Here is a 27,893-nt window from a genome sequence, read left to right as displayed (position 1 = left end):
ACACACACACACACAGACACACAGACACACACACACGCACACACACGCACACGCACACGCACACACACGCACACGCACACGCACACACACGCACACGCATTCACATGTATGTCAAGAGTTTGGCCTGGGGCTCCTCTTGCGTTGCGCTCCAAGACCTACTTGTAGCAGTCGTTGTCGTAGTTGTTGTAGCTGCCCAGCGAGGTGAGGAAGCCCAGGCTGATGGCGTAGGAGAAGAAGATCTGTGTGCCGGCGTCCATCCAAACCTGAAGACCAACACCACCCCAATTAGCCGGGCTTTATTAGGCATCACACACACAAGACATGATAGGCCTATACAGTACATGCACATAGAAGTGGTTCAGGTTTACTGAAGTAATTGTATGTTTTTGAAAGGATTAGGGAAGCATGTTCTTCGTCTTAGTATTATTGGAATATTTAGATGATTCTGTGTCTTATTTTAACTTCTATTAGTATTATAATATTAACTTTCAGTATGGAATAGAATAAAATGCAAATACATGTAGATAGGTATACGGGCCACTTCTAGGGTTTTGGAGGCCCTAAGCATAACTGATCAGGAGCCCCTCCTCATAATTAAATAATAGTAATATATATATATATATATATATATATATACATACATATATACTGTATTACATATACTGTAATACATATGTACAGTATATATGTATTTTTGAGATATTTTTATGGACTTTTTTTTCGGATAGGACAGTGAAGGTGCGACAGGAAGTGAGTGTGGAGAGAGATTGGTTGGGGTTGGGAAATGACCCCGTCCGGACTCGAACCGGGGTCCCCATGGGCCTGCAAGCCCAAGTGTGGGAGGCGTAGCGCACTGCGCCACAGCACCTCCCAAATAATAGTAATATTAAAGTACGTTTTTGTTTAGTCAATCTCAATTTAGGAGGACCCAAGTTTGGGGGCAAAGTGGTTGAGTGAGGCCCTAGGCGCTCTGCTTCCTCTGCTGCCCATGCCTAGCGGTGGCCCTGGGTGTACGGTCGGTACGCACCTGTGGGTCTGCCAGTCGCGAGATGTCTGGGTAGAGGTAGTAGATGATGCCGTCCGCGGCTCCAGGCAGCGTCACGCCCCTCACCAGCAGAGCCAACAGGGTCACGTATGGGAACGTGGCAGTGAAATAGGCGGCCTGGCAGGAACGAAGAAATGCACCATCATGTTACAGATACACTACCGTAGGGTGCGTTCTAATATGCGACCTTGCGTCCACCACTTGTGCTTGTGGCCTTGCACCAGGAAGTAATATGTCATGAGGACATCACTGACAACAGCATTATATTTCAATATCTCGCAAAAGCTCAATTGTAAAGTCATTTTCTCATTTGCAAACTGGTTGGTGAATGAAGAATCGTGCCCTAAAAATTGTTTTGGCTAGGCTGACTGCGGGGAAACTTATTTGTTTTCTCCACGTGAGGCCACAAGCACGAGTGGAGGACGCAAGGTCGCATATTGGAATGCACCCTACATTACACTGAGCTGTCAGCTGCCGCCTGTTCACCTGCCTGGTACAGGTGGGTTGACAGGTGTTCTTACAAGCGCTGCTCTGCTGTGATTGCACCCTGTGTGGTGAGAACGAATTTCCCCTTGGGGACTATAAAGGCTTAGCCTGGCAACGCCATCCATGTACTCCACCCAAAGATTTAGGCTCCGTACATCGTCTGGCAAAAGCCTCGAGCTCGGTTCTCTCAGTGTTTAGCCAATCAGCAAACAGTTGAGAGTGATGACGCGGAACTCACCCGCAAGCTCTGTTACTGATTGGTTAAGGTAACTATATTCACACTTTCGTTTTGTTATTTGTTTGCTTTTGCGACGCTATATCGTAACAGGCATGCTAATAATATGGGTTTTAATTTGAGTTTGGAACTCCAATTAATTTAAATGATAGAGTAAGATCAGACCATCTACCACCCTCCACGGAGACGGATTCCTCATGGCTTTTGCCAGACTGATTGACGGAGTCAACAGTCGGCTTTTCACCCCGGCTAATAAAGGCTACTACTGCTACTACAACTATTACCACTACTACTACTACTACTACTAAATACATTACATTACACTGAGCTGACGATACATGACATTACATTACATTGAGCTGACCACACCATCATGTTACAGATACATTACATTACACTGAGCTGACGACACCATCATGTTACAAAAACATTACATTACATTACATTGAGCTGATGACACCATCATGTTAGATACATAACATTACATTACATTGAGCTGATGACACCATCATGTTACAGATACATTACATTACACTGAGCTGACGACACCATCATGTTACAAAAACATTACATTACATTACATTGAGCTGACCACACCATCATGTTAGATACATTACATTACAGTGAGCTGACGACACCATCATGTTACAAAAACATTACATTACATTACACTTAGCTGACGATTTTATCCAAAGTGACTAAACAGCTCTTTGAGCTGGTGTAACCGTGGACATCCTGCACTGTACTGTACTGTACCGTATCTATCTACCGTCTCTGGTTGAGGCTTCAGGAGAGCGGTTTACTAAAGTTCTACTGCCGAACTCTGCTAGTTGGCATCCGTTAGCATTACACTCAGGGCTCAAGTTGTAGGGGGATGAGTAGGGATGCCATCCCCCCCTCAATGAAAATGGTCTAAAATCATCCCCCTCAATGAAAATGGTCAAAAATCACCCCCCTCTAAAACAGGCCTCCCTTCTTCACATATTTTTGTGTTAAAATTGCACTTTTAACAACTACATTTTCAACATTTTCTCGAGGGAGAAACCCCTGAACTTCCAATAATCAGAATCAATCTCTGACCATACCCCCTGCTTTGATTTTAGAACTCGACCACTGGTTACACTCATCCCCCTAAACCTCACTCCCATCCGGGCCTTGCGGCACCAGTGTAACCAAGGTCATCCTGTGCGGTCCGCTTATCGGGGCTCGAACTCACAACCTTCCAGTCAATGCTCTGGTTCAGGCATGGGAGGCATAGTGCGAAACCACTGAGCCAAAGGTCCAGACCAATAGCTCTGTGCTACCTTGTCTGTATGAGGGTTCGGGAGGGAGATTTCCGAATGTTCTACCACCATGGCCAGTCATGGGTGAGCGGTTAGGGCGTCAGACTTGCATCCCAGAGGTTGCCGGTTCGACTCCCGACCCGCCAGGTTGGTGGGGGGAGTAACCAACCAGTGCTCTCCCCCATCCTCCTCCATGACTGAGGTACCCTGAGCATGGTACTGTCCCACCGCACTGCTCCCCATGGGGCGCCACTGAGGGCTACCCCCTTGCACGGGTGAGGCATAAATGCAATTTCGTTGTGTGCAGTGTGCAGTGTGCAGTGTTCACTTGTGTGCTGTGGAGTGCTGTGTCACAATGACAATGGGAGTTGGAGTTTCCCAATGGGCTTTCGCTTTCACTTTCAAACTCTGCTAGTTTGGCATCTGTTACACAGGGTAGGGTAGGTTAATCAAGGCAAGGCCTTTAGAGACCTCTACTGGTATGAATGGGATTCAAAGCTAACCTCTGATCCCAAAGCCAACTCCTAGGGACCAATAGGACACAGGGCAGTCATGGGTAAGCGGTTAAGGCATAAGATTTGTATCCCAAAAGTCGCTGGTTTGACTCCTGACTCCCCAGGTTGGTGTGGGGGTAATTAACCAGTGTTCTTCTCCCCCAAAGTAGGCCTACTTCATGGCTGAGGTATCCTGAGCACGGTATCTTCCTGCTGTAACTGCTCCCTTGTATGGTCGGATGAGGCATAAATGCAATTTTGTGGAGAGCTGTGTCACAATGACAATGGGTCTCCCAGGTGGGCTTGCACTTCACAGCTGACATACTGTATCCCTGACATATAAGTAAAAAAATAACTGTAACAATTGTTTTTCTCAGACTGAAAATACACAGATACAGTTACGAAAGTTGACAATCAGTAGGTTTTGATATATAACATGTACATTTTCCCTAGACAGCAGTTCAGAAGTGAAAATAAGCGTCATACTTTATACCTATTGAGCACGATGCTTAAATCAGCAAGTGCTTATTCTTACCTTGCCTGTGGACTTGATGCCTTTCCACACACAGAAGTAGCATATGACCCAGGTCAACAGGAGGCAGAGCGCTAGCTCATAGTGCACACTGCCCAGCTCCTCTATCCCACCCGATATACGAAGCACCCTCCTCCTGACATGTAGAGGTAGGAGACGTAGGAGAAGAAGAGAAGAGAAGTAGGAGAAGAAGTAAGAGAAGTAGAAGAGAAGACATTGAGTTATATGTAGGTGGTTAGGAGTTGAAAAAACAATGTCTGCTTCAACCAGGATTTCTTCATCCTTTTTCCGAAGAAAAGAGGAAGCAAGTAAGCTTGGTTGAAGGTAGCCTCTTATTGCAGATGGGGTCGCCGGCGGGCCTATTCACTATTTGCAGAAAATACTCAAGTACATCATAACAGCATTGCTATGACAGTGCCGAGAGCCTTAAAGGACCAGTTTGGTCAATTTCAACATGCAGTTGTAATGCTCACACTACCCTGGACTTGTCAGTACCTGAGGTTTTTTTTTCTTCTTCTTCAGCCTTTTCCGAGATTTTGGTCATTGTAATGGGGGCAGCTCTTTGTTTACATTTCATAAAAACATTTTTATCTATTCCCAAAAACATCTGAAAGGTTATACAACATCAGCAGACAACTAGCAAATAGTGGTACCTTTTGGGAAAATATTTGGAGCAGGCCTATGTTAATTAGAAAAAAAATGTAAACAAACGCTGTCCCCATTAGAATACCTTATATCTCGGAAAGGGATTAGCCGAAAAATGTGGCATCACCGGGTACTGACAAGTCCAGGGTAGTGAGAGCATTACAACTGCATGTTGAACTTGACTGAACTGGTCCTGTAGCCTCTTACTGCAGCAGGGGTCGCCGGCTACCCTTTTCACTTGCTGAAAATGCGTAACTACTTGTACATCATAACAACATTGCTATGACATTACAGAGAGCCATAGTGCTGCGCTAAGGGGTTAAGTAACAGATTAATACTTAGCCATTACAATTTTGGTGACAGTAAGGTTAACATAGGTGCTGCGCTAAGGGGTTAACTTTGTTTTTCCTTTATTTGTCTATCCCTTTACCGCTCCCAGGATAAGAACGACTGTAGAATGTGCAGGATTCAACCAGCTTCAGTGGGAGCAGCACAGCAGGCCTATGGCAGAGAGAGTTAAAGAATCTCTGCCTATGGTGTGCAGGGGGAGAGAGTAGGGGTTCGATGATTTACTGCCGTGCAGGGGTGCGGAACCTTTTTCATTCGAGGGGCCACTTCAAATTCATCCAAGGGCCGTAAAAATCCTCCGAGGGCCGTAGAAGTCCTCCAAAGGCCGTACTATGAACAACACAGACCAGGATTTCCCCCTGCACTTTAGGCCAATGTTGAGGGCAGCCACCTTTAAAGCAGACCCCATCTTCTCTAGGTTCCCTGAATATAACTTAATTGTGTTGCAAATGTATTTTCTAAGATTCCTTTACAAAATAGGTCATATTTCATGTGAAGCTGCATAGCATTACAATCATATCGGGGGCCGGATAAAACGGCCTCAAGGGCTGCACATGCCACTCCAAGTGCAGTCACATGACACTATTCTTGTTATGGTTGGCTACTACGGCCATGTTTGTAAATTTGTTCCAAGTGTGTCTAAACCAAAGCTCATTCCTAACCCTAACCTGTCGATGAAGAATGTGTGTCCACCATCCTAAAAACATGTCCAACTGTGTCCAAACCAAAAGTCATTCCTAACCCTAACCTGTCAGGGAACAATGTGTGTCCACCAACCTCTAAAAATGTCCAACTGTGAGGGGGTGCTGTGGCGCAACGCGCTAAGCCCCCCACATGTGGGCTTTCATGGTCATGGGTACCCTGGTTCGAATCCGGACGGGGTCATTTCCCAATCCTCCCCCATCTCTCTCTCCCACTCTCTTCCTGTCAGCATCTCACTATCCTGTCAATAAAGGCATAAAAAGACCCCAAAACCCTAAACAAAACAAAACAAAAATGTTCAACTGTCCCCATAACAAGAATCATTCCTAACCCTAACCTGTCAGTGAACAATGTGTGTCCACCAACCTCTAAAAATGTCCAACTGTGCCTATACCAAAACTCATTCCTAACCCTAACCTATCCGTGAAGAATGCGTGTCCATCAATATAGACAACTTGAACTCCATATAGCCTTCCTTTGACATGCCACTTCGGCATGCCACAGAGTGTAGCTAACCTATCCCCTCGTTATTTTTTATTACCCTCGACCAGGAGTGGGGAACCTTTTTCATTCAAGGGGCCACTTCAACTACAGACTCCGGGCCTTCCCCTGCCGTACAGACAGACTACGGAAGTCATTTGTTCCTAGGGCCATCCAGCTCTTCAACACCACACAGAAAGACACAATGAAAGAGATTGTCATTGGTGACTGGACTGCCTAAACCACCACCCACCACCCCCCTCCGACTCTTTTTCTCTACTGAACAGCTACACTTCACCCAACCCCCCGCCCCCCAGGATTTCCAGGATTTCCCCCTGCACTTTAGGACGATGTTGAAGGCAGGCACCTTCAAAACAGATCCCTGCTTCTCTAGATCCCCTGAATATAACTTAATTGTATTTCTAATGTAATTTCTAATATTCCTGTACAAAATATGTCATGTCATAAGAGGGTAAGAGAGGCACTCTTGAAATACCACTTACTCCCAAAACTCCACCACAGGCAGGGTCCCGTTGATTCTGACAGTGCCATTGGTCGGCTCTTTTGTGTAGGGCAAGCAGGATTCTAAGAAAATGAAGATGCTGTTGTTAGGACAACTGTAACTGTGTCTATATACCAAAACAAAGTTGTTTTTCAACCACAGCTACACAGTATAATGTCAATTATGTCTTCAAAGGGCAAGCAGGATTCTAAGGAAATGAACGTGCTGTTGTTAGGACGACTGTAGCAGAGAGAGTAGAGAGAGAGAGAGGTTTCATTGGCCCATTGTTTCCGGGTTCTATTATTGCAAGGGGGAGGGGGGGGGCGGGATCCCCCTTTAGGCAGACCTAGGCAGACCTAAGGACTGTTCTATTCAATGCTAGGAGAATTATGACACGCCCTTTTAGGCAGACCGTAACCTGGTCACATTATGTGCCCATAGAAACCCAAAACAAAGTTGTTTTTCAACCACAGCTACATGGTATAATGTTAATGATGTCTTCAAACCCTTGGCAGTGTGTAAAGGGCCCAGTGAGAAGGGCACTTGAATCCTATTTTGCTGCTAGCCTGGGAACACCCATACTGCCTTACGTTCTACACAATCGTTTCGATCTGAAAGACAATCTCATTTGTGATTAGGTCTGGTGGTAACCAGGCAATTTTGCTGCTTCTAGTGCTGACCCATCAGGTCATGTCTTTTGTGGGTAACACTTTACTTGACGCCGGTGTCATAAGCATGTCATTACAGTGTCATAATAGTGTCATGACAGAGTTAAGCATGTGTCATAAACACTATCTCTATGTCATAAACATTTTATGAATGTTGGCCTTAAGTGACATTCGGTTATGGCAAAGACGTGTCACTTAAGGCCAACATTCATAATGTTTATGACATGGACATAATGTGTATGACCTATCTATGACTGTGTCATGACACTACAGTATTATGACACTGTAATGACATGAGGTGAGGAGAGAGGGTCCGAGGCACTCTGAAGTCTGTTAAAAGTCCTTTGTTAAGATATGGGGCTTGACGTCCATATCTTAATAAAGGACTTTTAACGGACCTCAGAGTGCCTCGGACCCTTTCTCTTTACCTCAAGTTTTGCCTTTTGGTCACTGATGATGAGCACCTGTAGAGTTTTATTACTGCTACCCCACAGACGCAAATTATTCTCTCTCTCTCTCTCTCTCTCACTGTAATGACATGCTTATGACACCGGCGTCAAGTAAAGTGTTACCCTTTTGTGTGTAGGGTATTCTGGAGTAAAAAAAACATGCTGCTGGGAGACCATTGGATTCAGCCATAGTCATTTGGAAAACAGGTACACTTAAACACTTAGGGTTTTCTTTTGCCTTAAGACATGTAACAGTTTTTATCCTTTACAGTTAGACATAATGAACCTAATACATATGTTAAACAGGTACACTTGTTTTGATCTCCCTTAATGATGGAATTTGTTATCGGGTTCATGCGATGGCCTATGTGATGACTACTCAGAATCAATGTGCTTACGAATGGTAAACATGACAAATGTAATAACCATAATAAATCATGGTGAAATTCCAAAACACAGTTTTTTTTCCTCAATGGGTGATACTAAGTAGCAAATCAAGATTGGCTGTTTTGGTAATACTACTTAGGCTGAAGTTCTACCTAAGAGTTTTTGGGTAAGGCGCGGCCTCTGACAGAGAGAGTAGAGAGAGGTTCCATTGGCCCATTGTTTCCGGGTTCTATTATTGCAAGGGGGAGGGGGGGGGACTCCCCTTTAGGCAGACCTAAGCAGACCTAAGGACTGTTCTATTCATTCTAGGAGCATTATGACACGCCCCTTGAGGCAGAACGGAACCTGGCCACGTTAGGTGCCCATAGAAACCTATTATGTTGGCATATCTCTGGCTCTGACCTGTGTTCCAGCTGTTTCCACAGTGTGCCCAGGGCAGCTCCGAGCTGAAGGAGTTGAAGAGGTAGAAGAACGCCCAGGCCAGGATCACAATGTACGAGGTAGCACTGAAGCCAATGATCAGATGGCTGGCATAGCCCACACCTGGCAAGATGGCAAGATGAAGTGAACAAGTTACAGGGTGAAAGTGAAAGTGAAAGCCCACCTGGGAAACTCAAACTCCCATTGTCATGACATGACACAGCACTCGACAGCAGTGTTCCAATGCACACAACGAAGTCGAATTTATGCCTCACCCATGCAAGGGGGCAGCCCCCAGTGGTGCCTAAAAGGGAGCAGTGCAGCAGAATGGTACCATGCTCAGGGTACTTCAGTCATGGAGGAGGAGGATGGGGATGAGCACTGGTTAATTACTCCCCCCATCAACCTGGCGGCTCGGGAGTCTAACCACCAACCTTGGGGCTACAAGTTTGACGCCCTAACCGCTAACCCATGACTGCCGTTGCATTGCATTGCATTTGGGCGATGCTTTTTAACCAAAGTGACTTACAATGGAGGATATAATCATAGCCAACATCACAAGTAGATCACAAAGTGCACAGGAAATATACAGAACATCAAGAGCAGATGCTAAGAAGGGTAAGTTTTGTTTTTGAGTACACACACACATAGGCTATACATCATGCCATAGTGTGGCCCGGCACTGGGGTAGATCAAGCATTAGTGTAGTATACGATAGTTAGGAAAGAGACTTTATCTCTTTAGTAAATACTCTTTCCTTGCTTCTTGAAGGTTAAGAGAGATGTCATTTGTTCACGCAAGTCCTTCAGGGCCCCCTGCAAGCTACCAAGAATGCCCCCCCCGAATGAAAAAACAGGGCCTAATATCATGTGGAGGGGCCCTGTTTCTTCAAGTCAATTTATTCACCACCAGTCAATTCTTGACCTCGTATGGGCCCCCCTGCCTCGCGGCAACCAGTGCCTTGAGAAGTGTAGTTCTCTTCCAGGAAAATAATGGCCTTCGCATGTCCTTCAGATAAGCTGGAGCTGTTCCTGCGGTGGTTTTGTAGGCAAGGGTCAAGGCCTTGTGCTTAATCCGGGCAGCGATCGGTAGCAAGGTGATTGCGCTAATTAAAAAGGTAAAACCAGGTCATTACCACCGCCAAGGAGGTTGTGTTTTCAGTCGCGTTGGTTTGTCTGTTTGTCTCTGTCTTTCATAAGGAAACAAAGAACACATGGGCCTTTGAAGTGAAGAAACAGGCCCCCTGCACATGATATTAGGCCCTCTTTTTTCGTTCGGGGCCCCATTCTTGGTAGCTTGCAGGGGGGCCTGAAGTACCTGTGTTACGCCAGTGCACATTTGATTTGGACATCATAAAACCTCTTTTGACAAACATACAGTAACATTCACTGCTACGTCACTATGTTTACATGATGTTTTTGAAAACGTCATGTAAACACCTCTTAATTCGGAATTAAAGGAAAGATCAAAGTAAACTCGACTGAACTATTTAATTCCGAGTTAATCATTCGGAAAAGTGACAAGTGACGTTTCGGCCGTCTGGCCTCCCTCAGAAGTTTGAAGAAGGCCAGATGGCCGAAAACCACTTGTACATTAAAATATGGAGCAGAGTGTGCTAGCCTCGCGCGCCATCCTACGTACTTCCGCCAAGACACTTGGCTCCGCACTACGTCTGGTACCTGTCTTCTGTGGAGCGATGTTGACCGGTAGGATTTGTGCCAGTATTCTGACAAACGGTACTACATTGTAATTTTATCCTACGGTAGGATGTTCTGTCAGACATGTCTGTTAAACGGTCCTACATCGGCATAGATAGACGTCAGACATGTTTGTTCAACAACTTATAAGTTAAATCCTGATTTTTCCGAAAATGTCCTTCCTGCTTCCTGCAATCGCGTCAAATTAAATGAAGTTCAGACCATGAATACGAAATGGAAATGGTAGTATTATGGGATGGTCAGGACCAGGCTAAGAGTGTGCAGCATTGTCTTTACTTTCTTTAAAACATTTGTCACGGTTGTCACAGACACATGTTGACACATGTCACCTCACCCTGGAAGATGGGGCAGATGTGTCGCCAGCAGGTGATGCCCCCCTGGCTGGTGTACTGGCCCAGAGCCGTCTCCATGAAGAAGAGGGGGATGCCACAGGTGACCAGGAACAACAGGTACGGGATGAAGAACACACCTGAGGAGGAGGAGGAGGTGGAGGGGGAGGAGGAGGAGGAGGAGGAGGGGGAGGGGGAGGAGGAGGAGGAGGAGGAGAAGACATGTACTATGGTACGATAAAGGGAGGAGCAGTGCAGTGTAAAACATGACAAACTAAAGTATTCGTTTTCTGATAGGCCTACGGATTCATCTGATAACTTCATAGGTAACCATAGAAACCCAGAGAGGACATGGGGAGCTTAAATTGTTGACATTTTAGGGAGCTCACAGTTTCTTGTGGCGCCCAGAAACATGGAACCTGCCATTTCAAGAGAGACAGCAGACAGCAACACAGAGGGACCTGCCGTGGACTAACGGTAGGGCACTGGGTTACTACGCCAGCGACCCAGGTTTGATTCTGGCCTGGGTCATTTGCAGATCCTTACCCATCTCCCTACCCACACTCACTTCCTGTCATAATCCCCTTCTCCACTTCCAATCAATAAAGGCACAAAAACCCACATTCATTCCCCACAACAACATGATGCATTTCAACAAGACATTTCTAAAAGCACATAAGAGCAGCAGAAAGCATCACTGCATTGTGGATTAATCTTTGATATAAATTATTCACAACTCACTGCATCATTATCCAAAACCTTACATTACACCTAGAGGGCCACATTTGAGTATACTGAGTAATACAATTTGAGTTTACTGAGTAATAAACAAATGTTTCCTAGTATGATCCAAGTAGAGTCATTTTTGCAGCTAAAAATGGCTATTTTTGGAAATTCAAAATGGCGGACCATGGAGAAGATCCCCATTTTCATGTATGAAAAGTGCAATTTTTCCAGTCATAATGAATACTTAGAGTTTGATGGTGCTGGTAAGTATTCATGAAAAAGGTAACATTAGTGTATGGGCAGCATGAATTCTTGAAATAAAGAACTAAAAATCTCACACAGTGTCCCTTTAAAAAAGGAAAACAAAGACAGGTGTGGGCATGACTTAGGACTAACTATGGGATTATGCACTCTCAGAAATAAAGGTACAGAACTCGTCCCAGGTCAAAAAAAATTGTACTTAAGTTTACTTTAAATATATTTAATTTTCTGAAAGTATATTTTAAGTACACTCTACTTATCAAGTACAGTACTTAAGTATGGTATTTAAAAATATACTTATAGTTAAGTGTATTTTAAATATATTTTAAAATAATTTGTATTATTAAAGTTATGTACTTAAATATAGTTTTATAAAATATACTGTTAGTGTATTGTACTTTAAATGTATTTTAAGTATATTTGTATTTTAAAAGTAATGTGCTAAGTGTAGTATTGTCAAATATACTATTAGTGTATTATATTTTAAATGTATTTCAAGTATATTTGTATTTTAAAAGTAATGTGCTAAAGTGTAGCAGTATAAAGTATACTATTAGTGTATTATACTTTAAGTGTATTTTAAGTATCTTTACATTTTAAAAGTTATGTACTTAAGTGTAGTATTATAAAGTACACTATTAATGTATTGTATTTAAATGTATTGTAAGTACATTTGTATTTTAAAAGTAATGTGCTAAAGTGTAGTATTGTCAAATATACTATTAGTATATTGTATTTTAAGTCTAATTTAAGTACATTTGTATTTTAAAAGTAATGTGCTAAAGTGTAGCATTATAGAGTATACTGTTAGTGTATTATATTTTAAGTGTATTTTAAGTATCTTTGTATTTTAAAAGTTTTAGTGTATTGTATTTAAATGTATTGTTAGTACAATTGTATTTTAAAAGTAATGGGCTTAAGTGTGGTATTGTTAATTATACTAGTAGTATATTCAATTTTAAGTCTATTTAAAGTACATTTGTATTTTAAAAGTAATGTGTTAACGTGTAGTATTATAAAATACACTATTAGTGTATTGTATTTAAATGTATTATAAATACATTTGTATTTTTAAAGTAATGTGCTAAAGTGTGGTATTGTTAAATATACTATTAGTATATTCTATTTAAATGTATTTTAAGTACATTTGTATTTTAAAAGTAATGTGCTAAAGTGTAGCATTATAAAGTATACTATTAGTGTATTATATTTTAAGTGTATTTTAAGTATCTTTGTATTTTAAAAGTTATGTACTTAAATGTAGTATTATAAAATACACTATTAGTGTATTGTATTTAAATGTATTGTAAGTACATTTGTATTTTTAAAGTAATGTGCTTAAGTGTGGTACTGTTAAATATACTTTTAGTATATTCAATTTTAAGTCTATTTTAAGTACATTTGTATTTTAAAAGTAATATGTTAAAGTGTAGTATTATAAAATACACTATTAGTGTATTGTATTTAAATGTATTGTAAATACATTTGTATTTTTAAAGTAATGTGCTAAAGTGTGGTATTGTTAAATATACTATTAGTATATTCTATTTAAAGTCTATTTTAAGTACATTTGTATTTTAAAAGTAATGTGCTAAAGTGTTTTATTAAAAAATACACTATTAGTGTATTGTATTTAAATGTATTGTAAATACATTTGTATTTTTAAAGTAATGTGCTTAAGTGTGGTATTGTTAAATATACTATTAGTATATTCTATTTTAAGTCTATTTTAAGTACATTTATATTTTAAAAGTAATGTGTTAAAGTGTAGTGTTATAAAATACACTATTAGTGTATTGTATTTAAATGTATTTTAAGTACATTTGTATTTTTAAAAGTAATGTGCTAAAGATTGTTTTTAGAAAATACACTATTAGTGTTGTGTATTTAAATGTATTGTAACTATATTTACAAAATAAATAAACTAATTACTGGCCAAAGTACAGTCATTTTCCTAGCAAAAAATGTCTATATCTGGAACATGGACAAGAACCTCAATTTATGATGATGATGAATGACTCCCCTTTTTCCAGCATGAATTTTGGAAATAAACTACAAAAAATCATACACAGTACACCATTATAGTAATGTATGGTATTAGAAAATGTACTGCTAGTTTAATGTATTAAACTTTGTTCTTAAAAAATGTACTCAAACATAGTGTTAGAAAATATACATTATCAGTTATATATACCTAAACTTTATTTTACGACCTTTACAAATATGCATATTTTTTTGCATACTTACTATATTGCCTTTTTGACACTAATATTAATTGTCTTTAATGAAATGTACTCACTTATAAAGATTTTATGTTATTTTTCTTGTTGTCTTGAACAACTTCAAGTGTATTTTAAGTGTATTTGTATTTTTAAAGTCATGTGCTTAAGTGTTGTATTTGAAAACATACTGTTAGTGTAGTATATTTTAAGTGTATTTTAAGTGTATTTGTATTTTAAAAGTAATGTGCTAAAGTTTGGTATTAGAAAGAATATTTGAAACGTACTTAAAGTTAAGTATGATTTTAGTATATTAAGTACACTTGTACAAAGTTTGATTTTTAGTACCAAAAAGTCAACTTAAAATGTGTTAAAGCTCTACTTAATTATATTTCAAGTGTATTTAAGTATACTATAAGTTGTCCCAAAATAACATTCTTTAAATACACAATTTTGAAGTATATTTTAAATACAAAAATACATACTTATTAAGTATATTAAGTACACTTTTTTCACCTGGGTACTTTTTTAAACCATCATTTTAGTGTATTTTAACCTAGGCTTATTTATTCATTATGCTTTGTAACATTAAATAACCTTCCACCTTCCATTTTGTTAATGTATTTTCATGGTAAAAACACCATATTGAAGAGCACAAACAGATCTTAAAAAGGCATGTAAGGCCTTACCTATTAAACTTTTAAGCACAATACTGAAGTCTGTACTTAAGTTGTGTTATTAGTGTATTAAGTGCACTTTAAGTGTACTTTTTGGTGCACAAATTAAACATGTAAAAGTGTCTTTAATTCGATAAAAGCATACCACCACCAATGATTTCTAAGTATTATAATTAAGTATATAAAAGTATACTTAAAGTGTACTACTCAAGACTATTACTTCAAGAACGTAATTGTGCCTGTCTCAGAACAGGTAGTTGTGGCCGTTCCTTGCGTTGACAGGCCTGCCCTCTAGTTCCTACCACCTCCGAACGCATTTGGTACACTTCCGAACAACTCCGAACGAGGTCCGAACAAAGTGCTAACTGGTCCTAATCAAATCCGAACAAATGTGAACCTTTTCGAACGTGTTGCGAACAGTTTCGAACAGATGGGGCAAAGCGGCCAATCAAATGCCACGACGTCGTGACGCCGAGCAACCAATCACAAGTGAGATCGCCTTCCCAAACACTGTACACATGGCGGCTGTTTTGAATTAGCGACTCTGTCAATGACAGAATGCAAACATCGGATATATCAACGCAGGGCTTTTGGTTGGTTCCAAAATCGGTGGTAAGTGGTGTTTTATCATTGTAATCATTAGTGTACGTTTTCATTCCGACTATTTGTTGACTCTGTCGTGAGAATTTAACAGGCGGAGTTATCGCTAACCTATGTTAGCCATGAATGGAGCCGTCGTGTAAACAAACGCTGATAATAAACTATCCTTTATGTTAGTGACATGTAGGCCTATCCCCTTTACGTTAGTGTGATCGGGATAGTACAGTAACATCGTGATTATGTTATTCTTACTGTTCAAAATGCTGGACGAACGTAAAATGAAACAGATCATATGTCACGAAGGGCATAAGAAGTTGCGACACGAAATGTATCACATTTTTCACACAGAACCTGTAGTGCCTGATTAATTCTGAAGTAAAACGATATGATGAAGCAGACATTTTGATGGTTGGGCATATTGTGGGCAATTAGTGGCTTGATTTGACATAGTAGCTTAGGCTACAGTTCTGCTGTAGCATGTGTCCATCTTTTGGTGTAACTGTGCTGGATCTAATTTCAAATATGAAAGCAGGGAAATCCACCACTTAATGCCATGGCCTCTGTCTTAGGTATGCTCAGGGCACTTACAACAGTAAGCCCATAATGGAAGGAATGCCATTTTGATGCCAGTCCACTTCAGGGTTTTGTGTGCAATAAGTTTAGTGTTATCTGTTATGAGTTATTAGTGCCTTCCTATGTTTTTGTTTTCTGTTTTTCTCCAGTCCACTAATACAAATACACTATCTTTTGCTGGTCATGGCAATGACGCATCACAAGGGAGGCAGGGGTCACAGGCTGAGAGAGAGAGAACATCTAGCTTTCAACGGTGATGTTGTGGAGGCATGGCCACTTCTGACCATCTCTCTGACCACACTGGAGACAATAAGCTTACCTGCTATTTCCTGTTAGGCTAAGGACACGAGACTGGCCACTATGATGCCATACTCTGGGCTCCATCACTATCTATAAGCTGGGTCCTCAGCCTTTAACCTGAAGATGTAAGCGCTGAAGCCCACGCCGTCTTTGCAGCTCAGGTAAGCAACACCAACACAATCCCAGGCACCAGTTCTACTTGTAAATAGTTTGGGATGATAGTAATGACCTATGCCGGACCTACATTTAACTTAACAATTGCCTAACATACCTGGATGGTTTAGTGCAGGGGTCCCCAAACTAAGGCCCGGGGGCCGGATGCGGCCCGCCATCTCTCTGCTCCTCACCATTTGAACTGGCCCAAAGAAGCAATCCTATCTTGTCTTGCTAGTTTCTCATCTCACTGTAATATAAACAGACCTACCATTGTATCACTTGTATCACTCATAAACTGTAAGGAACTGTGTTCCTTGCTATTTTTACATGGTTATCAGAAATTAAAAGGAATACCTGTGGTATTTCAAATAGAAAAACATGTGAAGTACTCACTTCTTTTGCAAATCACTTGTAATGATGAACTATTTTGTGCTAGAAATTATGGCTATAACAGGCAGTGGCCTAGTATTAAAGCCCACATGATTGATCCGGCCCCTGATCACAGTCAGGAACGATAATGTGGCCCCCAGAGAAAAAAGCTTGGGGACCCCTGGTTTATTGCCAACTACCTTCAGTGTGCTAAGTTGTGATGCAACCCTGAAAGTGAATTTAGAAATGTATGCCACCCCGATTCTCACCAAATAGTATTAAATAACAGCAGTAAACCACTTGGGAGCTCTGTAAAGTATGATCTCTCTCTCTCTCTCTCTCTCTCTCTCTCTCTCTCTCTCTCTCAGCCCACTCCATCTCGGCGGTTCACTCAATCTCTTCAGGTGTGAGTGGCAGGGGTGAGCCTCCTCGGAAACGGCAGGTCAACGATGACTACCATTACACTTGTGCACAGTGTGGCCCGGCGAAAAACAACACAACAGGCCACATTCAACTGATGGGCCGTTGGTACTGTCCTTGTACTGTACTGTCCTGTCCTGCCTCGGGACTCTATTATAGATTGGAAGGAGTCAGTCCATGCAACTGCCTTGTTCTGTAAATTGGGTGAGGATATTGGATAGGTGGACAATGGGATATTAAATGATACACTATATAATTTCTGTGTAAGTATAATGCATACTACACCTAATATAATAATAATTACATGATTATACATTCATTTACATTTTTGGTGCTGTTTTCACGCAACTCTTATGGTGTAAGTAACACAGCCATCCGTTGGGTGGAAGATCCAGGTGCAAATCCTGGCAAGAGTGTCATACAATGCAGCACAAAAATGTATATATTTAGTTATATAGTTTTAAAAAAGAAAATACAGTTGAAAACTTGAGTAGAAGGACGTATAATATTAGTCTGTATGTAAACAGAAAATAAATTCTCTCTTTTCCTCTCTTTTCTCTTTCCCCCTTTTCCCCCTCTCTTCCCCTTCTTTCCCCCACCGAGGCAGTCCATTATGCCCCATCTTTGGCCGAGTGGTTAGAGTGCAGGTCTGTGGTTCAGTGAATTGTGGGTTCGAATCCTGGTTGAGGCAGTGGTTGTTGTCTGAAGTGAAGGTGAAAGGAAGGTTCATGTGAATGGCTGATGGTTGTGAACAAGACAATGTACAATGGAAATGAGTAACTGGGGGCTACATTAATGTTTTTTTCATATACTTTTGAAATATATTTAAAGTGTACTTAAAATAAATATATTTGAAATGTGCTTAAAGTAAAATCTACCCTTAGTATACTTAAAATACATTTAGAGTCAATACACTTAAAATGTACTTAAAGCGATTTTTGGGAATATATTTGAAATGTACTTAAAGTAAGTATGTTTTTAGTATATTAAGTACACTTGTACAAAGTTTGATTTTAGTACAAAAAAGTCAACTTAAAATGTGATTAAGCTCTACTTAATTATATTTCAAGTGTATTTAAGTATACTATAAGTTGTCCCAAAATAACACAACTTAAGTATGTACCTCTGCAGTATACTATAAAGTACTTTCTCATGACATTGAAATAGATTTCTAATGTACTTAAAATGTGCTTATCCGCATGCTAAAGTTCACATTAAACACATTTTAAAGTGACTTGGTTAGTATACTTATAATGTACTTAAAGTTAAATATATTTTTAGTATATTAATTACACTTGTACAAAGTTTGATTTTAGTACAAAAAAGTCAACTTAAAATGTGATTAAGCTCTACTTAATTATATTTCAAGTGTATTTAAGTATACTATAAGTTGTCCCAAAATAACACAACTTAAGTATGTACTTCTGCAGTATACTATAAAGTACTTTCTCATGACGTTAAAATAGATTTCTAATGTACTTAAAATGCACTTATCCACATGCTAAAGTTCACATTAAACACATTTTAAAGTGATTTGGTTAGTATACTTATAATGTACTTAAAATTAAGTATGTTTTAGTATACTAAGTACACTTGTACAAAGTTTGATTTTAGTACAAAAAAGTCAACTTAAAATGTGATTAAGCTCTACTTAATTATATTTCAAGTGTATTTAAGTATACTATAAGTTGTCCCAAAATAACACAACTTAAGTATGTACTTCTGCAGTACACTATAAAGTACTTTCTCATGACGTTAAAATAGATTTCTAATGTACTTAAAATGCACTTATCCGCATGCTAAAGTAAACATTAAACACATTTTAAAGTGACTTGGTTAGTATACTTATAATGTACTTAAAGTTAAATATATTTTTAGTATATTAAGTACACTTATACAAAGTTTAATTTTAGTACAAAAAAGTCAACTTAAAATGTGTTTAAGCTCTACTTAATTATATTTCAAGTACATTTAAGTATACTATAAGTTGTCCCAAAATAACATTCTTTAAATACACACTTTTGAAGTACACTTTAAATACAATAAAACGTACTTATTAAGTATATATTAAGTACACTTTTTTTTTACTTGGGGTCACTGTGGCAGTACCCTCAAGGGGTGTACCATTGCGTTGCTTGATTGGTACCCCCAAAAAGAGGTGTGTTTAGTTTCTTGCAATGTCGACCAATGTGCATCTGTCACCTCTTTTTTGAGGTACCACCCAAGCGACGCAATGGTACTCCCCTTGAGGGTACTGCCACAGCAACGAGTTCTTTACCTTTATTTTTGAGAGTGTGCCTACGGTAAACATCTCCATAGATTGTCAATACAGATTATTTAGCTGTCAGTCCATTGACAGAATCAGCTGACAAAAGCAATAGGAGAAAGCTAATATCGTAGAGAGTGTCAAGTAGCATACATATAGTACATACAGTACATGAACACAGAAGAAGACACAAAGACATTACACACAACATCGCACGTATACATGGGTTCACAGTATTTGTAAACACAATGTTGTGAGGAGGGGCAAGACACTGGCAGCCAACCACGTGAGCTAATTTTTTGACCAACAGCGGTTTCCAACAATCAGAGGTTGAGTTGTGCGCAGCTAGTTTCACACAGTCTTGTATATACATATATTCACAAGGTCAGATCTCCCTATCCCATTCACATACACACACACACACACACACACACACACACACACACACACACACACACACACACACACACACACACACACACACACACACACACACAATCAAAAGCAGGGGTGGGGAACTTTTTCATTCGATGGGTCACTTAAATTCCTCCAAGGGCCGATACCATGGACACAAACCAGAATTTCCCCCTGCACTTTAGGCCTATATTGAAAGCAGCAATCTTAAATCAGATCCCATCTTCTCTAGGTTGCCTGAATATACTTAATTGTAGGCCTATTGCAAACATAATTCTTAACATTCCTTTTTGTGCTGTCTGTGGCCGTGCATAATTTGCCATCACTAACACTTCATATTGGGGATATCACTATTATGCATTCACATGAGAGTGAAAACTTATCCGAAACAGTATCAAGCGATTAGAGATGTTATGGCCTGTGACACCACTTTTAAGGTAGAGAGATCGAGAGAGAGAGGGAGGGGGGAGAAAGCGAGAGAGAGAGAGAGAACGACAGCGAGAGCGAGAGAGAGAATTCTTGTTTACATTTCCTCTCACCCAGATCATCAACCCCCTTTCATATGTAAATTCCAAAACACATTTCTCATCTCATTTCCTGACTGGTAGCCTCTTGCTGCAGCTGGGCCAATCAACAGGCTGAAAACGGTCCGTGTATATTTTCGTTCATTCACTATTCTATTTTGGATATCACAGGAGAAAGGAATAAGGACTCGTTTATGATGATTTACGCTTGAACATCAGTTTATGAAATAGAACCAAACGCCATATTTTGCTATTTTGTAGGTACTGAAAATGAAACGCTGAATCTTAGAAAAGAGAGAAAAGCAATAAAGAAAAACGTCCTTCTGAATTGCGTCTTTTGTTTATTCAGAATTCGGGTGACCTGAGAGTAAATCCTGGAAGGCTGGTTTAGCCTTCATTACATGGTTTCTTTGGAGGCAAACGGACTTTGCAGGCATTGTTGATGCAATATACAGAACGTTGCTACACTTCAACGATGTGGTCGATCTGTGATGACTGTGCGAGGAATTTGTGTCATGAGATGGTTGCGTAGGCTATCCATATCAAGCAAGCGCCACAAGCATGTGCATACGCGTCACCACCATTGAGTAGGGCGTCCTAGAGGGGGGTAGAAGAATGATTTACTGTCTATTTTTTTTACTTAAACTTATCAACCAATTTAACTTTCGAAACAACATTTCATGTGCTTAGGCTGGTCTTAACACTTGATTGTATTTGGCCATATAGCCTATTATAGCGTCCTAATCCAACAGAAGTGCAGCTGTGCGACCGGGACAGATATCTTCGATGGGAAGGGGTAGACCAACTGTCATCGAGAACATTGACAGTTCTTACGATCAGCATCAGTTTCACAGTTCATCTCAAGCCTTTAGGTGTATCTACCCGGACATATTGCTTTCCAACAATATCACTAATGTTCCAAATACACCAAAGCGAAATGTGTATTCAACATGCGTAAAACTTGGTATGGAGAGTGCGCGCTTCAGCTCATTACACTTGCCAGAATACGCAACAGTTTGCGTGAGAACACTGCTTTGGACCGTTTGCTCCCTAATGCATATTACTACATGTGAAAGGGTATAATAGGTTATTGATTCCAGAGACTTTAGCCTTTATTTAGGCTATAAAGTTGAGTCCATAACATAAAGGGAACTTCATCTCTATTTTATAAGGCGAACGCATGCTCCAATACAGGCCTAACCATCACGCGTGCTGCGCATAGGCCTACTAGCCTGTACATCGCAAAAATGTTTTTCATCATTCTATTATTTTTCTGTTGTGTCTCTGGCTCCAGCTACTGTTCTGTGTGTCGTTTGGTAGTTAGACCTTTTCTGATGCGACTCAGACGGCAAACTTTCCTTCCGGGTAAACAGAGGGGGAGGGGTCAGTCAAATGAAATTCAATAAATGAATAGCCAAATATCACAAATTGAAAAACGATCAAAAATGTTGTCATTTTTTTATAATGCTATTATGGTATGAAGTAACACATGCAGAAAACAAAATACAGCCATTTCTGCTTGTATTGCTTTAATCAAAACAAGAAGTTGCACCCTTTTTTGAATTTCATATTTCATTCCAAAATAGAATAATGAATGAACGAAAAAGTACACGGACCGAAAACACTCTACTACATAATAACAACATTGCTATGACAATGGTCCGTGTATCATCCGATCATTCAATTATTCCATTCATTCTGGCAAACGGAAAACGAAATAACGACTCCATAGGCCTATTTTGTTTTCCAGTTTTTCCATATTGCCAAAAAATGGGGAGTTATGTTGATTTTCCTTTTCCCAACTCAAAACGGAACATGTAATAAACGACGAAACCAAAACGAAATAACAACTCTAATTTACGATTATTGGTCCCATTTCCCGCGGTGCTTTTCTGTTGGGGACTTTTGATTCCTAAAGGTATTCTAAACATATCCTGACATTTTCAGCTTGTTACTAATTTGTTCAATCCACCCACTGAATTGTAATTGCGCTAAAACATGAAAAATCATCAATTTTGGACCCCATCTGGGCCACCATATTGAATTTCTCAGAGATGCCAAGTTGGATTCCTCTGGATTTTTTGTATGTTGTTCCTATTATAGTTGAGTGTTAGCATACAATATTTGATGCCAATCCACCCATCCATTGAAAAGTTATTACGTGAAAACATTAAAAATATCTTACATTTTGGACGACATCTTGAATTTCTCAGAGAGCATAAGGGGGATTCCTGGGGACTTTTAGTATGTTATTCCTAAAGGTATTTTGAACATATTCAGAAATGTTCAGCTTGTTACTAATTTGTTCCGGGTGAAACCCTAATACTCTTGGCCTATTGTTCTAATTCTACTTCTGCACAAAATAAAAATTGTGGGCTCCCTTTAAAGAACAAAAATTTCGGGCCCCAGCACTGACCACATCATAGCCAGGGGGGTCTGACCTAGCAAACTGCCAAACAGGGACGTGCACAGGAATCTCAAAGGGCAGTTGCTCTAACCTGAAGAAAGGGCACCCCCCCCCCCCCCCCCCCCAAAAAAAAAAAAAAAAAACCATCAACAATGAGCGGCCTTCAGAATTTTTAGGAAACTGCACCATGGGTATTATTATTTTTAGTAGTAGTAGTAGAAGTAGTATATTATTGTCATAATTATTAATATTATTTTATTGTATAGTATCCTGAATATGCGTACCATATGATATAACATGCTAGTTTTTAAACATGTAGGCCTACCTATTAATCATATCAGAGAAGATCAGCCTTATGCCCACCTGCCCTAAATGTCTCCTGATCCATATTTCCTCATGTGTGGTATGTGGCTGCCCCTATATTAAATGAAATTATGAGAAAAAGCCTTGATAGTTTTTAAACCTGTATCAGTCACAGAGAGATGATCAGTCTTATGCCTACCTGCCCTACGTGCAGAGGTCTGTGGCTCTGAGTCATCCTCATCTTAAATGAAATGAAATGATGAGTAAATGAATAGGCTAAATATGAGGATGCTTAATCAATTAACCCACTGTCATCTTTATAATCCTTGTAGCAGCCAAAGTAGACTTTAAGTTATAATAAATAGAAATAGTTTAAAAATGGTTAAAAAGATCATTTAATTTGAATTTGAAATTTCATTAATAGGCATATTCCATGATTAAAATGATGAATATTATATAGGAAAGCTAAAACAATAAGAATTCACAGGTTTAGGTCATTTGTTGGGTCTTTTGTAGCCTATATTAAAAATGTGTACTGTCGCTTTAAGAATTGACGAGCCGGCTTTCATTTCAGACCGCAAAGAACCGTGGCGTGGGAGCACCAGTTCTTATATGTTGCTCTGAAGCTCCGAGCTTCTCGCAGACTTTATAACCTTTTATTTTCATTACAGATATTTTAGTTAGTTCATGCACATTTTGTAGGCCTATGTCTTGAGAAGAACAGTAAACGTCAGTTATCACGTGGAGTGGATTTATTTCAATTACATGGACATTGACAGTGGAAACAGTATCTTTGGGTCGGAGAATATATCAGCGTAAGAAAAAGCACTTTCCTAGCGGTCTCACCAAGATCAAACCTCTACAATCCTGAAAAAGATTCTCTGCCTCACCTGCACCTGTTCATTTTTTTCGCAGCCAACTCTGCAGAGATGTGCTTCCTTTAGCTAGCCTACCCCCTTACGTTCTCTCTTGCTTGATAAAACGACATGTCATCTGCATGTTTCTTAGTTGGGTTAGCCTTCCACAAAACAACCTGAGCCATGTAAAACGTTGACTGCAAGCTAGCTGGCTGTTGTTTTTCCCCAATATCTGAACGTGGCACACCCCGGCTGTCAGATTATTTAGGATCACTAAACGTACTAAACTCGAGATCGGCTTTAAGAGACATTAATTGCGATCATGTAGTTTAATACTGTGTAGTCTGCTGTGTTTCCAGCTCACCTCAGGCCGTCAGGGCAGTCGCTCTACTCCCACGACATCTTCGACATATTTTGCGTCTCTGCCCTGGTCGCATGCATGCTTGTTCCCCCCTCCCTCCCTCCCATGTAGAGCTGCGCGTGCCCCCGCAACGCGCATGCTGCCCCTCCCTTTGCCTATCTCTCGAGGTGCAGGTGAATCTGAATTTGAAAACTGAATTTAGGAAGCTTCAATCAAAAATGCGAATTGCAAAGCAAATCAGTTGAAACATGAAATCTTAGCCTATTTTTCCGAGGCATATCTACAGCTGGCTGTCGGGTTTTTTTTGCTACCTAAACGTGGCGCTGGCTGGCTGTCAGATGTAGGCCTATGATAACTAAAAGTTCTAAACTCAACATTGTATTAGAGAGGTTGATCGTGAGCATATTTTGTACCCTAATATGTAGACTGTGTGTAGGGCTCTAGCCGACACCCAGGCATCTTCAAAATCTTTCGTGTGTCTTATAGGCGCTCAATCGCCTGTCGCGTGCCTTCTCCCAGTCCCTCCCCACCGGAGTTGTTGCGTAGCCTATCTACCTGGCTACCTCACATCGCTCGTGCCCATTCTCGACGGGTCTGATGAATTTGTATGACTGACTTAAGTCTTTATTGTACAAAACTTCAATCAAAATTATGAATTATAAAGAAATCAAATGATATTGAAATATGAAATTATAATTGCCAATGCCATATTATTTTCCCCTCCCTTGGAAGGGCAATATCAGCCAATGTGGGCAAAAGGGCCGTTGCTCGGGCACCGTGGGCAACTATGCTGTGCACGTGCCTGCTGACAAACCTCCAAGGCATCACCCCTGATGTCAACACCACAAAATTGCAAAATCAAGGCCCAGCTGTGGCTCAATCAGCTGGGCACTGGACTGCTACACCGGCGACTCGGGTTCGATTCCGGCCCGGGTCATTAGCTGATCTTTCCCTGTCTCTATCTCCCCACTCATTTCCTGCCTCTCTCTTAGGGCTGCACAATTAATCAAAAAGTAATCAAAATTGTGGTAAAATAGTGAAATCGAACTCATGATTTTAATAGTGATTTAATCGTGACAATAGTGACCTACTTTTGAGAGCGTCCTTGAAGCCAGAACATACTGACAGGCTGGTGTTTCTGCCCAGAAATCTGTCCCCTTAAGTTTCATGCTATTGCCTTTACATAATTATTACAATTCATTTTATTTTGCTCACCCCGTATGTAATTCATTCTTGGTTATATTTCATCTTGTTATAATTTTTTTAAAAATCTGCAAAAAATCAAGTAATCGAGATTAATAATCGTGATTATGATTTTGACCAAAATAATCGTGATTATGATTTTTTTCCATAATCGTGCAGCCCTACTCTCTCTCATACTGTCCTATCTGAAAAGTAATAAAAAAGCCCCCCAAACAATTGCAAAGCGAATACATAACAATACATGACCAGCAACACCCCACCGCCCCACATCATAAAGAAATCTTTTAAACCATCATCATCAACCAACTCATCATTATCTCCAAAGCTTTTTCTCACTCACCTCCGCCATTCTTGTAGCACAGGTAGGGAAACCTCCAGACGTTTCCTGGTCCGATGATGGCCCCTATGACTGTCAGGATGTACTCGGCCTTGTGACCCCACCTCCCCCTCACGTCCACCTTCTCCTGCTGCTGTGGTGACTCCTTGGCTGCCGGTATCATGACAGCCATCGCAGGCCCCACCACTCTGTTGCTGCCATTCATGGTGCAAGAAGTGGACACTAGCCAAGCAAGAGCAAGAAGTCCGTGGGATGAGTCTATGTGCAGGGGGAAAAGAGCAAGTGGACATTAGCCAAGTCAGAGCAAGAAATCTATATCTAGGGGGAGAAAAAGAGGTGGATGACAATATATAACTGTGGAGGAGGAGTGGAGGAGTGGGGAGATGTGAGTGGAGAGAGGTTGGAAGGGGGTGTGGAGATGGGCCTGGGGGAGGGGCTAATTACGTTTACGTAAAAGCTTTTGGAGGAGGAATTTGGGGAGTTACCCAAAGAAAAGTTTTGAACCTCCCTCTCACCCTTACCACCATTTTTGGGAGAGAAGAGATTAAAGTCTTCCTGTATCAGCACAAACCTTTTCCTCTGACAAACCATTGTCTGTACATTATATATAGACCACTGTTCATGTGCCCTGGACCATTACTTTGTTACTATAGTCCACCCCTCTCACTTGAGACTAGGATTAATTGGGATTTCCCTGTAGGCATTGTCCTACAGTAAAATCTCAATATTGTCTGGAAATCAAGTCGTCCCCGCTACACAGTCCACAGCGTTGTTAAACCCTGGCTTGATACATCAGCCCCTTTGATACTGTCATAGTAATGTAGTTGAATATTTTTTTTAGCAAATAGTGAAATTAAATGACAGTTAGCAGAGGGACTAGACGGTGGCGGATAAACCATACCAACGTAGTGTGATTGTGCTTTATTGCCAGTGAGAATATAATAGGAGTTTGTTTTGACCTAGAGTGGTCAAAATGAACAAACACTGCATGATTTTAAAAGGTCTAGTCTTGTCCAGGGGTTCCCAAACTTTACTATGACGAGGCCCCCCACACACTGGTAGATTCCAGCCAAGGGCCCCCTGATATGAGCCATGCTAATAGCCACACTATTTTTTGTGCACCTGGTTTCACAACTCAAGTTGGTGCATTCCTAAACCCATTCAAGTACTGCAGAAAGCATAATAGAAAATTATTTCACTGGGATTGTTTAGCTTATTTTTGGCTAATATGTCATTTAATTTATGAAATTATTGAGTTTATTTTGCAATATTTTCCCTGAACAACCTCCCTTGGCACCCCTAGCATCCCCTCACGCCCCCCCAGGGGTCCCCAGCCCCCACTTTGAAAACCACTGGTCTAGTCCATATACCAAAAGATGTATTATTATAACACCCTCTACTGCTGGATGTTTTACCTTTACCTTAACTCGTTAAGACACAGCCTTATAAATTTGCTGTTACCAGAATGGCAACGATCAAGTCATAATGCACTTACTAAAGGCCCCGTGTTATGTCATAGTAGTGTAGTACTATAGTAATTAACTTTTCAATCACTACGTTTACATGATGTTTTTAATTCCAAATTAATCATTCAGAATTGAATAGTTCCGTCGAGTTTACTTTGATCTTTCCTTTAATTCCGAATTTAGAGGTGATTACATTACGATTTCAAAGGAATTGAGCTTTATTCCAAATTAAAGTCAGCTAATTCCGAATGAAATGTCTCATGTAAACGTACAGCAAATGACTATTACAGCGTTCCACTGGTGAAACTGCGAGTCCTATGGTGCTACGTCCCACTTGTAGCCCATACTGTAGGCTGCCAGTTAGCAGTGGTGGAAAAAGTAAAAGTAGAAGTACTTTCGTGGTGTAATTACAACAGTAACATATGATATTATATAGCTGTTACACCGTTTACTCCATTTTACCTACCTATTGAGATAGACTTTGTTATTACTGAACAACTATAAAAACCTAACAAGGACCTATCACAAACTCAACCCAACCTGTGCAGAATTAGCTTATCGTAAGACAAGTACATTGGTCTACTTTTTACTCAGATAAGTTACCTGTGTTGGAAAGAAACTGCATTTCTTTTTTTTACTTTTACTTTTACTTTGTCCACCACTGCCAGTTAGATCTCCATTATCACAAGGTGAGTGGCGATGGAGTGACTGGCAGGTGGAAAAACTGGACT

General features: G+C 40.3%; 1 protein-coding gene across 1 annotated transcript in view; it reads right to left on the bottom strand.

The window, feature by feature from the left end:
- Positions 1 to 25,903, bottom strand: part of LOC134452522 (sodium- and chloride-dependent GABA transporter 2-like) — a 31,132-nt gene extending 5,229 nt beyond the window's left edge. Inside the window, exons 1-7 of the mRNA XM_063202963.1 lie at positions 25,700 to 25,903; positions 10,729 to 10,863; positions 8,659 to 8,799; positions 6,754 to 6,835; positions 4,079 to 4,211; positions 1,028 to 1,162; positions 160 to 263 (exon numbers count right to left, since the gene is read on the bottom strand). Coding sequence (XP_063059033.1) covers positions 160 to 263; positions 1,028 to 1,162; positions 4,079 to 4,211; positions 6,754 to 6,835; positions 8,659 to 8,799; positions 10,729 to 10,863; positions 25,700 to 25,901 — 932 coding nt within the window. The 5' untranslated portion in view covers positions 25,902 to 25,903. The remainder of the gene's footprint in view (positions 1 to 159; positions 264 to 1,027; positions 1,163 to 4,078; positions 4,212 to 6,753; positions 6,836 to 8,658; positions 8,800 to 10,728; positions 10,864 to 25,699) is intronic.
- Positions 25,904 to 27,893: the final 1,990 nt, after the last annotated feature.

Source organism: Engraulis encrasicolus, chromosome 7 (assembly GCF_034702125.1).
Source record: "Engraulis encrasicolus isolate BLACKSEA-1 chromosome 7, IST_EnEncr_1.0, whole genome shotgun sequence".
Classification (NCBI taxonomy): domain Eukaryota; kingdom Metazoa; phylum Chordata; class Actinopteri; order Clupeiformes; family Engraulidae; genus Engraulis; species Engraulis encrasicolus.
Note: the sequence above shows the minus strand (reverse complement) of the source record. Positions and strands in the feature narration are given on the sequence as shown.